A 12,232-nucleotide genomic window follows, 5' to 3' on the forward strand; every position below is an offset into this window, starting at 1 on the left:
TGGATCGATCTCCACCATCGGTACAACCGCCAGCTCCATCGACGCCACGGATACGTTTCCACGGCGAGTAGTGAATTTTTTGTGAAACGCCGATCCGCGTCAGACCCACGAAGAAGCTTTTCGCGTTGCACGAGGGTGGCGATAGCGATGGCGATGGCTAGAGAAGAAGTACTTTTTCTGCGCTTACGTCGGGGTCGAAATTTCCATCTGACGCGATAGCCGCTCGTTGAAATTCTTCGCCATCTCCACCACCACCAGTACCAACAGCAGCAGCACCACCACCACCACCACCAACTTCGCCACCGGCGTTCTATCACAACCCACTTTTCCAGCAACCACTTTGCACCGTAAGGTACGCCGACGATGCAACCAACGACAACGTCTACCAGCTGGCTCCTTTCCTTCGCGTTCGCGTTCGCGTTCGCGTTCGCGTTCGCGTTCGCGTTCGCGTTCGCGTTCGCGTTCTCCTTCGCCTTCGCCTTCGGCCAGAGAAAGATGTTGGAAATCCAGAGGGAGGGAATGCTGGTTAAAATCGAGCACAACCAAAACAGTTGTGGAATGCTCGATGGTGTGGATCGTTGGGAAGACGATACGCTCGGTATCGAGCCGACACCGCCGCTTCCGCACAACGAAGAGATTCCCTGCTGCTGTACGATACTCGTCAACGACGACCCTCCAGAATCCGAGTCGTTCTCTCCTTCCTCCATGTTGCTGCTGTCCGTCGATCCTGACTGCTGATATTCCGCACCTGATCCAAACAAGCCACGTAAAATCTCTGGATATTTCTTTTTTCGTATCTCGCGCAGCTAGGGGACTCAACGACGGGACGGTGAATCAGACGGTGAATCAGACGGTGAATCAACGAAAATAGATACGTACCTATGGAAGCCGATTGAATAGGATTAATCTCGCAGTGGGGAGCAGTCGGAGGATCGCGTTTTCTTGACTCTCGTTTGGTGCAGTTGGCACAGATGCCCGATTCCGGTCTCTCCTCGAAACACGCGCGAAAACAACACTCCTCTTCTTCGCTGCTATGCAAAGCCCTCGCGGCTTGCTCTCCGGTCTCGGGGATGTTTGGATCTGAAATATCATTTCGTTTTCCTTCGCCTTCTTTATCACCGCGTTTCGATCTGTTCATCGTTCGAAAGTCGCTTTTAAAAGGACAAAAGTTAGGTTTATTCTGGGAAAATCGCGAACGACGTATTTAACCTCTTTTCCGTCGCTTTCTCTTCTCGGTGAACTAACAGGGTGCCAACAATGTTATTTACCCTTGTTCGATAGCACACGTGTACAGATTCCGAATTGATACGGTATATCGAGTATCTGTTGTACCTCTGCAAAGAAACGTGGGTTCGCCGGCGTATTGCGTGGGGTATGCGGGGGCACGATCGCCCGGAAGTAAGTAAGGGCAACGTTGCTCCACGGATTGGCAAAAGGACCGACAGGGCCTAAGCCTGCTCCTGGCCCAGATGTCCGAGCTATCCAAGTCCTGCGGTCCCCCATGAGCAAAGTAAGGCACCAGGGAGCTGCACACCCATTTTCTATACGCTTCCTGAAATCACAAGAAAATTCACCGGTTCGTTACTCCGCCTCGTTAGTCCGCATCTCGCGTCGAACGACGATTAAGGGAAAGTATACAAGACATATTGGAAATACGTTCTTTTCATTTCTACACTCTGGTTCTACGAAAACCGTTTTATTCGCCTAGAGGCTAGAGGAAAATGAGCGGAGCTTCCGAAATTATTCAGATAAACGACACGTGTCAAGTTGTAGCTACAGAAGGTGAAAAGTTCGGTAATAGGTAGAGAGAGCTTCGCAGGCCTAGCTGTAAAAGTTTGGATTCCGACGACGGTGTGGCGGTTCGCCGCACAGTTAACGAGGAAAGAAAGGGGATAGATTGTTTGGGAGGAAGACGAAAGGAATAGGAGAGAATAGGCGACGGTGGTGGTGGATCGGTAGGATCAGCTACACCTCAAGTACACTCCAAGTTGGTTGACCCAATTCTCTCTCCAGCCTCCGCCGCGGCACCCTCCCCTCCAGGCTACCGTCACCCTCTCTTCGCTCCTCTCCTCACTCGACCGCCTCCTCTCGGCCACCCCTTCCTTCTTTTACTTACAATTAGATCGCTATATGAAACATGTAACGTTTCCCGTTACCCTAACGCTACCACCCATCTCACCTAATCTTTTTCCAACCTTTTTCACAGAAAATCCTTAACCCGAATAACGTTTGGTAATCGGTCTCCGGAACATACCGCGGATCGTCGAGCGAAGAGAAGAAGAGTGATCGGGGAAAATGCCTCGTTTGCAGGATGGTGACGAGGCGTGTTTCATCCCAGTGATGGACCCTGTTAATTTCTTTTCACTCGGTCTAATGTATATCGACTTGAAATTCTTTTCTTCTCGCTCTACTTTTTCCACCGCTCCGATATATACGTTTCTGTCCCTCTCTCTCTCTCGCACACGCTACGCACAGGCAGACAGACAGCCTCGCTAAGTCTGTGCAGGCAGAACCGCGCGCACACAGACCGACCCGTAATTCGGCCTGTCATTGTTCACCCCGGATTCGTGACATTAATTTATCCCTCTTTCGGCATACGCCGGAGTAATCCTTTGTCTCGGTTAGGTCGTCGAGATCAAAGACACGAGAGGCTTGAAATTAGTAATGCTCTTTGCGCCAACGATTCTTTTGTAAAACGAGTAGAGCCGCGCTATAAAAACTTTTTTTTCCACCCCCCAGCCAGCCAGTCGGCCAGTCGGCCAGTCGGCCAGTCAGCCAGCCACCCACCCGACCACCCACCCGACCATCCAGTCAGTTTGTACGTACGTAATTTAACAATTTAACGGTCACTCGTTTTCATCGATCGTCGAATCAAACGTTGCATCCGAAACGCGAGAGGTACGAATCCTCGAGTTGCTCGCGCGCGGTGTACGTGCCAATTTCATAGTGGGAAATTTTCAAATGGTGCTCACGAAGCCGGAAACCGTAGCCTCGCCGGTGTTTCTCGTTTACCTCGTACACGGCTCATAAACGGGCTCTCGAGGCCACGAGTGCCATACTTGGCGAGCACGCCAGATTAATTACCTCCGACGGCGAGCGGAGAACAAGAAGAAGAAGAGAGAATTCTCCCCTTCCGAAATCTGTTTCTACCGAAAAATCTCTTACTGGAATTAAATCAAGCACTTCTCTCCCGGGAGTACGAAAAGACCAGCAAAGAGAAAGGAACGCGAGAGGAATGAAAAGAAATACATAAGAGCGCAGCTGAAAAGGGAGACGCTGCAGCGAGTGACAGAACGCCGAAGAACAAAGTGGTAAGGTATGTAGATGCCTATTGGAAGCTGAGAGAGGCGGAACTGTTGTTCGTGTGTCGTGTGTGTTGTATCGAGTGGCGGAGCGTCGATGAAGGAAGGAAACAAAAGAAACGGGCCGTGGAAGCGAGAGAGAGAGAGAGATGGGCAGCGGCGCGGAGAGGTGCGCGAAGGTGTAGGGAGGGGAAGGTTAGAGCAGCTCGAATGGGGTGACGGTGTCGGTGGTGACGGTGGTTGGCGGTTGCAAAAGCAATGCCCTTAGTCGCGGTGACCTGGTTACCTGGCCCATATCTGTGCCACCCTTCTACCAATGTTACCCCAAATCCTACCCCTACACCTCCCCCTCTTCTCGATCCAGCTTTCACGTCCTCCTACACACCTACCTCCAGTTTTCTCCTCTTCTGCTAATCCTACTTTCGCGCGTTCATCTTCGCGACCAGTCCCACCTTCGTTTCCCTTATCGTTATCCTAACGCCAAAGTCCCCGCTATTGTTTTCCTCGCGCTACATCGGAAGGCCGATAATCGTGGGAAAGCAGAGAGACAAATTTCAGATTTGCACCCGCATAGATTTCATTAACAGATAGGTGCATATGTACAAACTTTCAATATTGTTGGTTACTCGGTCGCTGCGTACCGGATTCCAATTAGTCTCGCTCTAGAAAATGAAAACTGTACAGATTTTCCAGATGAATATTTTCAACCCCCACCTCCATATATTATTCGACGTTCGAATAGGAACAATTTTAGGAAGCTGTGCTCCCTGACTTAAGCGTTGTCCGTGCCTGTTGTTACACGGAAGGTGTGTGCGATATGAACCGACGACGTCGTTTCGCCCCTATAAACGCGGACGTTCCTTCTCCGTTCGTTCGTTTAGTTCGAATAGTTTGAGGGGGAACGTGGTCCCCGAGGGCTTTCGTCGCAAGTAGACGCAATTTTCTAGTCCTCCGACAAACGGAAAAACGCGCCCTTTACACCTCGACAGGGCACTACTCGTTACCGAAACAATTGCTTGGAAGACAGCCGCTGGCAGGTGCCGCTTCTCTGGCCGCACAAAGGCTCGAATAACACCAGACAAAGCCTGGTAAAGTATGCCCCTAGAACACAATGTTTCCTCCCTTTTTCCTTCACATCCCCCGTTACGTTTTTCAGTTAGCCAACCGTTTGTCCATTTAAGTCGGTTAATTGCCTGAAAACCTCCTCCTGTCCTCGAGAACAACGTCTCCAACTTGCTACGTCCGCCAATTCCAGCATATATCGTATCAGGTACCTCTATTTAACCGACAATTTAAAACGATACGATTCGGGCCCGGTGGTTGTAAAGAGCCGAGCGGTACATATGCATGTCAAACGATGTACATATGCCGGCAGTAAACGCGTCCGCTTATTAAACTTGTGTATTACGCTGTAAATACGAACCGTAATGAATTTCAACGGTTGACAAAGAGGCTCGAGAATCTCCGATATCCGAGTTGCACGAGGGAAAATTGAAAGCGTGCAGTTTCTCGCCAACTTTCGCGGCTTGCGCCAGACACGCGAATTACCACGGATAAATTAGCGATTCCGAGAGCTCAATTACCACTCCGGTTTCAATTCCTCCTTCTTTTTCTGCAACCACGCGTTCTTGCAACGGTTTTCCGGGGCAAAAACGACGGTCAACGACAGAAACGCCTGTTCAGAAGAAGAGACGAACCCGATAGCCAGATCGAGCGAAAGATTGCGTTTGCTGGTTACGTTACCGAATATCCACGCCGAAGGGACCAGAACGTGAAATGAGAATCGATAATCGAAAGAAGGACGAATACCACGTGACTTGCAATCCAACTAACTTATCTACGTCCGATAGAAATCAATTATTTCTCGCGTTTTACACACACTTCGATCGTCCTATTTTCCTGAAATCAGACAGAACGGACTCGCGTTCCCTCAGGTATTTCCAGATAGAACTTTTCGAATATTTACGAACAACCGAGAGTGTATCGCTAGGGAGCAGAACCAGAAACCGGCAGATATTACGAGCTAAATATACCCGTGCCACTCTCGGATATTCGTCGTTTCCTCGGCTGCTGTCTTTCCTCCTTCTCGACCCGTCCCAAATATCTCTTCACCGACGAAACCAAAGCGACGGAGGGAAAATCGATCGGTGGGTGAAATCGTGTAACACGATCAATTCTGAATCGGAATCGGAAATGAATTTGTTCGACGATACAAGAGGGAAGCGATGGCATGGCCGGTCGAAAGCTGTGGTTGTGGAAATAACACCCCTGAAGAAGCTTCCGATACGACGGTGACCCACGTGGAGAATCGATGGAAGAATTCTTCTATCCGTCGTATTTAATTTCGGAATGTTGTTTCGAGAAGATGAGAGAAAATGAAGAGGCGGTTTGCGACAGGAGAGAATCTCGCAGACGGTTTCCTAGTGGTCGGGGGAGGAGAGTTTGTAATTTTTAGGTGGACTAGCTATTGTGGAGCAGCCAGGACCGTACGGTCTAGCATTCCCCAGGCGCTGCTCGCATAGTCGATTCTCTGTAACACACCTCCATCTCACCCTCTGCCTCGTTCGTATTTTACCCTCGTTTTCAGACAGAAAAAGAGAGAAGATTTGCTGCCGCGCCTTTGTTGCTTGACCGTGCCTGTGACACGATCGGATATTGTTCTCGTCGCCCCTAACGTGTGCCTCTGGCCTTGTCCCACTTGAACCACCACCATTATTAATGTTAATAGGGGGAGTTACAGCAGATGCTCGGGAATCTCGATCGAGAAATTCCCCCGCAAGCTTCTTTCCTACGTACATATGTACGTACGTCTTCTCTCCCCCCCTTATCGAAGAATGCTAATTTCCGTAACAGTCCCTTTCGTTGCGCACATTCCGGCCATGGGCACGCGATAACCGCAAACGCAAACACATAAAGGGACATCGATACGGTACGGTACGGTAAAGCTGCGACGACGAGCAAATATTCACGGTACGCTTGTTTACAAAGTTTAATAATCTAGGATCATTGTGTCTAGACGAAGAGATAAGAATTGGATCGAGAAAGGAACAAGGACGAAGGATTTTTCGCATGTTCCTATGTCGTATCAAAACTTTTCCTCCTTTCTACCTTATTTCTACGCTGCTCTATTTCGATCGGTCAGGTCTTTTGCTACACGGTCTGCGAAAACGTCGCGGAACCTTTCCGATTCGATTTTTCGTCCAACGTGTTATTGGTAACACACGTACGTTCGATTACAACGACCAACCATCGTTCCTTCGAATGGAAAATGATCGAGACGCGGATCGAAAAAGTCCTCCTAGTCCCTTCGTCCCGAATCGAAGGAATCTAACCGAAAGACATGCCTCATCCTTCGCGATATTGATCCGTACTCCATCCACATGGAACTAGTCCTCCTCCCCCCCACACCCCCTCCCCCGTACTTTCATTCGTCTTTCGGCCCTCCATCTCCCCTTTTCCTTCCTCTTTCTGCACACTCACCCGTCCGCCACCCCATCCACCCCCTTTCACCCCATTCAACAATCCTATCGAAGCAAAGGGGAAGTCTCTTCTTTCTTCCAACTCTTTCTCGTCCTCCACTTGGAAAAAACTTTCTGCCCGGGGCAAGGGGATTTCGTAGTTTCTTCTCTCCTCTGAAATATCCTATCGCGGTAAGTACTCGTTGAAAATTGTACCGATACACGTTCCATTTACTACATACTTAGCCCTCGAGGGAACAACAGACACGTTTAGATCCCGATACACGTATAATAAATAGTACAGGTTCACCGGCAGAATACGCCCCCAGGATTTAAATACACCCGCAGTTAATTGCCGTTTTAATTAAAACCCGGTCTGTTCCGGAATTGATCGTTGTTGATCAATTTCGAGCGATTGCGCGTGGTTTCACATGTCTCGCACTTCTAACCTGTACCCTTAGCTGTAGATGAGCAGTTTCTTCGGGTACCCGAGATCAGCAACGGGTGATTCGAAATGGCTGGAACGTTAAAGGACGATACCTAAGGAAAGTGAAAGTTCCTCGAAGATAACTAAAAGTTTGGCGAAAGAGAACATGCACCCACGATAAATGTATATACATATTCCATATCCTTGGATATTTTACGAGGGAACCGAGGAGGGATGATATCGATTCGTCGCCAACTTCTTGGTTCGGTACACACGTGCCTGCACGCGGGTATCTCGCATAAAGTGCAGCCCCGATTTTCGGACGGCGAAGGGAAACTCGCGAGGGAGTGGAAAGCGGCAGGAAGTTCGGTGAATAGGAATCGCATTCCACGGTAGTTTGCAATATCAAGGGTATATATGGGTCAGCGTGTTCCCGTTCAATCGAATCTAGCTGCTGTTGCTGGATATTAAAAGAGAGTCCAACTACTTCTCACCCCCTTTCGGTATCGAGTTTTTTAAGCGCTTAGACGGTACCCCATGGAAAGGGGACATCCAGTCAGGATCCAGTCGGTTGGGACCAGCGGGAAGATAAAGAGGCTTTGGGGGATGTTCCGCTCAAGTTCCAGAAAATCTTGACACGGAAGGGAGCTGTGCAGCACAGTTCTCGAGTACTCGTAACGTTCAAGTGGAGGGTAGAATAATAGGTGCTCGGTACCAATTTTACAGGACGATGGGAGCGTGTCGGAGCAACCGTTTGTCCGGTGGAAAATTCCGGCGAAGAGGGTACGGCGAATCTGCAATCGTAACATCGGAGCTCTACGCTCGTGCCTATAACGACGTCCCTCTATTGGCGTTGAGTAGCTACCGAGCCGAGGGCAATCTCGCTATTGATTGCACCTTGCATCCTCCCACCCCTTCGCTACTCTCCCGCCGGATCCCTTCTCCGCGACCGTCCAACCCCTCCCGCGCCAAATTCAACTATCTTCCATTACAATTTCCACCACGGAACATCTCACAGACGGTAATGTCCTATTCTTTCCTTTCCTCCTCCTTCCCACTTGGAATACTTCATCGATGCAATACTTTTTCTCGATCGACACTCAAGCCGATTCGACAAAAAAGTGTCGTTAGACAATTAAAATCTAACGAGGTACACGGTGCCGCAACATCCATAATATACGCGCCATCGTCCGCTTTTACCGCGTAGCACGAGTTTGACGTCAATTTCGTTCATTAATTCCGGCAAGTTAAAAGGGGCGATCGAGATTTAGGGTAGGATACGTTCGACTGCCAACTCCGTTCGGTCTTCCGGTCGGCCGAAATAACGCGGTATTTTTACCAGGGATATCGAGGAACGCGTCGGCGCTCGTTGCGGTCCAGTTTGACGTCAATTTTGTTAATTAATTCACCTCCGTTACGACGATCGATCGAGAGACTTGCTATAACACCTTCAACATTTACGCACCGCCCCCTTTTCTTCCTTCTTTCTCGTGCCTGCATACATATACACTTACTTAACATTCTCAAGATACGTATGTACGTATGGACGGCTACGCTGAGAAACACACCGCGCGTCGATCCATGGAGGTAAACGCGATTACGCTAATTGCGAGAAGCTTTTGCGCACCCGATTTTTTGTACAACCGATAATACGAAGCAACCGAGCTATTGTTTCTACGCGAGATATAGCAACTGTGTTCGCGACACTCGACGGAAACGCGTCCACTTGGATCCCTACGTTACCTCGAGAAAGAGAAAGAGAAAGAGAAAGAGAAAGAAAAAACGAGCGCAGAAACGTAGAGCAGGCGTATCGGAAACGAGATACTCCAAGGAAACACCCAGTTCATCGGGATAATAAGGTAGAGTGACATTTGCGCACATAGTTTGTTCCCAATTACCCCAAGTGTCCACCTGCAACGGACCAACTAGGCGAGGACGCGAGACACCGCACGCTGAATAACATGTGTGTGCGTGCGTTACTTGCAGAAGACATCGACGAGAGGAACGTGGAAGGGGAGTGGCCGCGTGCTGCATCGGACAGGCTGCAACTACGTATATTATCCATCGATGATAACCCTTCTCGAAAAAGCTAATCGGTTAATGTAAACAGTTTACTCGGTAAAGTAGCTCCCCTATCATTCCGCTCTAACCTATCCGGTTATTAGATTACTCGCCGCTTTTAAACAGCGCCATTTCCTTACGGGGGAACGCTTAAGAACCAGAAGCGTAATCTTAGTACGGTGTATCGTATCATCCTCCTTCTTCAGCCTCTTTCGCAGCTTCAACTTTCCCCCAAGGGACCTTCCTCTAAATTATTCACTCTCTTCTCTCTCGCCCTGTCCGAGCTTTCCACCCTTCCCACCGGCAGTTTCTCACTTTCAACAATCAACGACCGTTCGTTCACTTTCACTTTCATTTGTACGTACGTACATATTTCAAACGTATTTTTCAAATTCCAAGGAGAGTTGAACTGATAAGGAGAGTAAGGCCGCGAACGAGTCCTAAGCAAACTATTATACATATCTATACGTATAGCTGGCATGAGCAACCAGTTTCACAGCGACAGGTGACTATACTTGACGTTTAATCGTTAAACCACTTGGTACGCGTCAACGTGTTCATCATACCGCACCGCCGTCTTTCGCGCCCAACAGACTGCAAGCTACATACATTATATCTCTCCTCTTTCGACGTCGATCGAACGGAACGTAAACTGCTAACCGAAATTTCGTTGTCCGAGAAAGCTCCGTCGTTCGAACAGCGGTCTGGAGAAAGGACAACGAGCCGGCGAGGATTTCCCTCTATATCTGTCTCGGACAATTCGCGTGTACACTTTGCGCACCCGTGTACCCAAAGGCGTATGAACGAGGCGGAGGCGGAGGCGGAGGCGGAGAAGGAGGAGCAACAACGAGATACCGGCTGGCTGCGACAGGCTGCAACTGCGCCGGTCGTTCTATCCGGTGCACCTGCACCGAGCCTTCAACCCTTTCCAACTATGTAGCCTCGTACCGTTCGGCGTTACGCAGCACAACTTTCTCAACCATAAACTTCCGTTCGATTGCACGCGAGATCCGGAAGCCGAAAAAACTTTCGACGATATAAAAACCGATAGCCACCGAGCGACGCGTGACTGATAACGGATACCGGGATGTTCAACGCACCGGAATATCTAGGGAAATAGCTTTCCGATAGTACGAGAACATTCTTTTCCGTTATACAGATTTCTATTAAACGTAATTACACGTACGAAGCGTGATCTCTTTACACACGGATATCTCTCCAAGAGCGAATTTCAAGCAATTCGTTCATCCACTTGCGTTCTTTTAATTTCTGGGTCAACGATCGTTCAACTTTCGTCGAACGGCTGCAAAATTAATTAATCAGTCTCTACTGCTGTTGAGAAAAAATGAACAGGTTCCGAAAGGTGGTGAAAAGGGAACGTACGTATACTATTATATGTAACGGAGGATCTGAATTGGGCATGAACTCTGGAACCGCAAGTGTGGCGAACGGACGGCAAGTGTACACGCGAATCGTTTAAATCGATATTGCGCTCGAGTTGGCATCAACGTCGCTCGAGCGGCTCTTCTTCCGCAAATTTCTGTCCACGCGATCGACTCGAAAACCCTTAACACCGTCCAAACTTGGCACCGTTTTTATTTCCTTCGCCGTTTATTTCCTTGCCAAATTAGAATAGTCATGGATTTCGAGAGTTCTTCGATCGTACATGGATACCGTATCGCAACGAGTGCAGTAATAGAGTTGGAAGCGTCGACAAACGAGTCGATCGAACTGGTGGTACGTGCATCGAATATGCACAACGAAAAGATGTCACGTGCTCTATAAGGAAACACTTGCTACCAAGTCGTCCTCTTCTCGAGAGATTCGAAAAAAGGAGCACACGTTAGGGGGAGAAATTCAATCCGTTCCTAATTGCAGAGCTTTCTGGACGAAACGCTTATTAGCGCTGATTGCGGAAGAGGTCGTTCAACGAGGGTGCATCCTGCACGCGACGCTAAGCTGCCAACTACGCTTACAAGCAACGAGGTCTCCAGACAAAGAGGTTCATTCCCATTCCGACTCGGCTGCCAAATCGTTTCCACTTTCTTCCTTTCTCCGACTTGGTGGAAACGGTTTTTATCCATATGTCCCGTCAGATACACTACCTATACCGTACTAAACTCTATCAGATATAGACGACCAAATTACCAGATAGAAATATACCTTCGAGTAGAGGAAAAAAAGAGGTAAGCGAACGTTCACCATGAATTTGTCTGTCGGTAGAGGCACGCCGTATCGGCGGCGGCGGCGGCACCACCACCACCACCACCACCACCACCACAACTCTCAGACTTTGCTGATTAAACGCGTCGCGCAAACTATTCAAACTCGATAATAACGTGCGCTCTTCGGGAACGAAGGAGACGGTTGTCGTCGGAAATATTCGTAAACTCAGGGTTACTTCCTCGAAAACAATCTACCTACCCAAGAGCATCGACACACAGACTACGACAACAACAATAACAGGTTCTAAGAAGAAAGGGGAAAAAAGTAGAATGAACACGTTCCGCACTGCGAGCACCTACCGTTCGATACTATCCACGGTGTGTATTGTAAAAATTTGCGGTGGCTTTGCCACGGCGCGGAACGTGTTGATAAAAGAGTAAAAGGTTAGCAGCAAGGGTGCTCACCTTGCAATGAGTGCAGCTGAAGATGACCGAATAGGGCTGAGCACAGTCGTATCGCGCGAGCACTTCCTCGAACTCACAATGCAATCGTGCGGCTAACGCATCGACGAGCAACAGCTTGTCCAGGGCATCGGCGCACTTGGGGCCACCGTTTAACACGTTCTCGAGCGGACCGCCCTCGCCGGGTGCCAGGGCGTTGACCACCGCGTGCTCGCAGCAGTGCCGCAGACGCAACCCGCTCATGAACCAATATCGATTCTCCCTCGGGGTTAAAAAACTTCGCGTACTGGTCCGGCCAAAATCATCCCGACAGATGTCCCTCTTATGCGACTCCTCGAGATAAAAAAGGCACTGTTC

The 12,232-nt window shown here is 49.2% G+C and overlaps 1 protein-coding gene across 1 annotated transcript in view; it reads right to left on the bottom strand.

The window, feature by feature from the left end:
- Positions 1–157: 157 nt before the first annotated feature.
- The window catches only part of LOC108571836, a 14,144-nt gene continuing 2,069 nt past the window's right edge, over positions 158–12,232 (bottom strand). The window contains exons 3-7 of the mRNA XM_017933980.1: positions 11,879–12,232; positions 1,333–1,552; positions 880–1,080; positions 387–748; positions 158–310 (exon numbers count right to left, since the gene is read on the bottom strand). The exon at positions 11,879–12,232 is cut by the window's right edge and continues 10 nt beyond it. Coding sequence (XP_017789469.1) covers positions 158–310; positions 387–748; positions 880–1,080; positions 1,333–1,552; positions 11,879–12,232 — 1,290 coding nt within the window. The remainder of the gene's footprint in view (positions 311–386; positions 749–879; positions 1,081–1,332; positions 1,553–11,878) is intronic.

The sequence above is a fragment of the Habropoda laboriosa genome, unplaced genomic scaffold (genome assembly GCF_001263275.1).
Source record: "Habropoda laboriosa isolate 0110345459 unplaced genomic scaffold, ASM126327v1 scaffold34, whole genome shotgun sequence".
NCBI lineage: Eukaryota > Metazoa > Arthropoda > Insecta > Hymenoptera > Apidae > Habropoda > Habropoda laboriosa.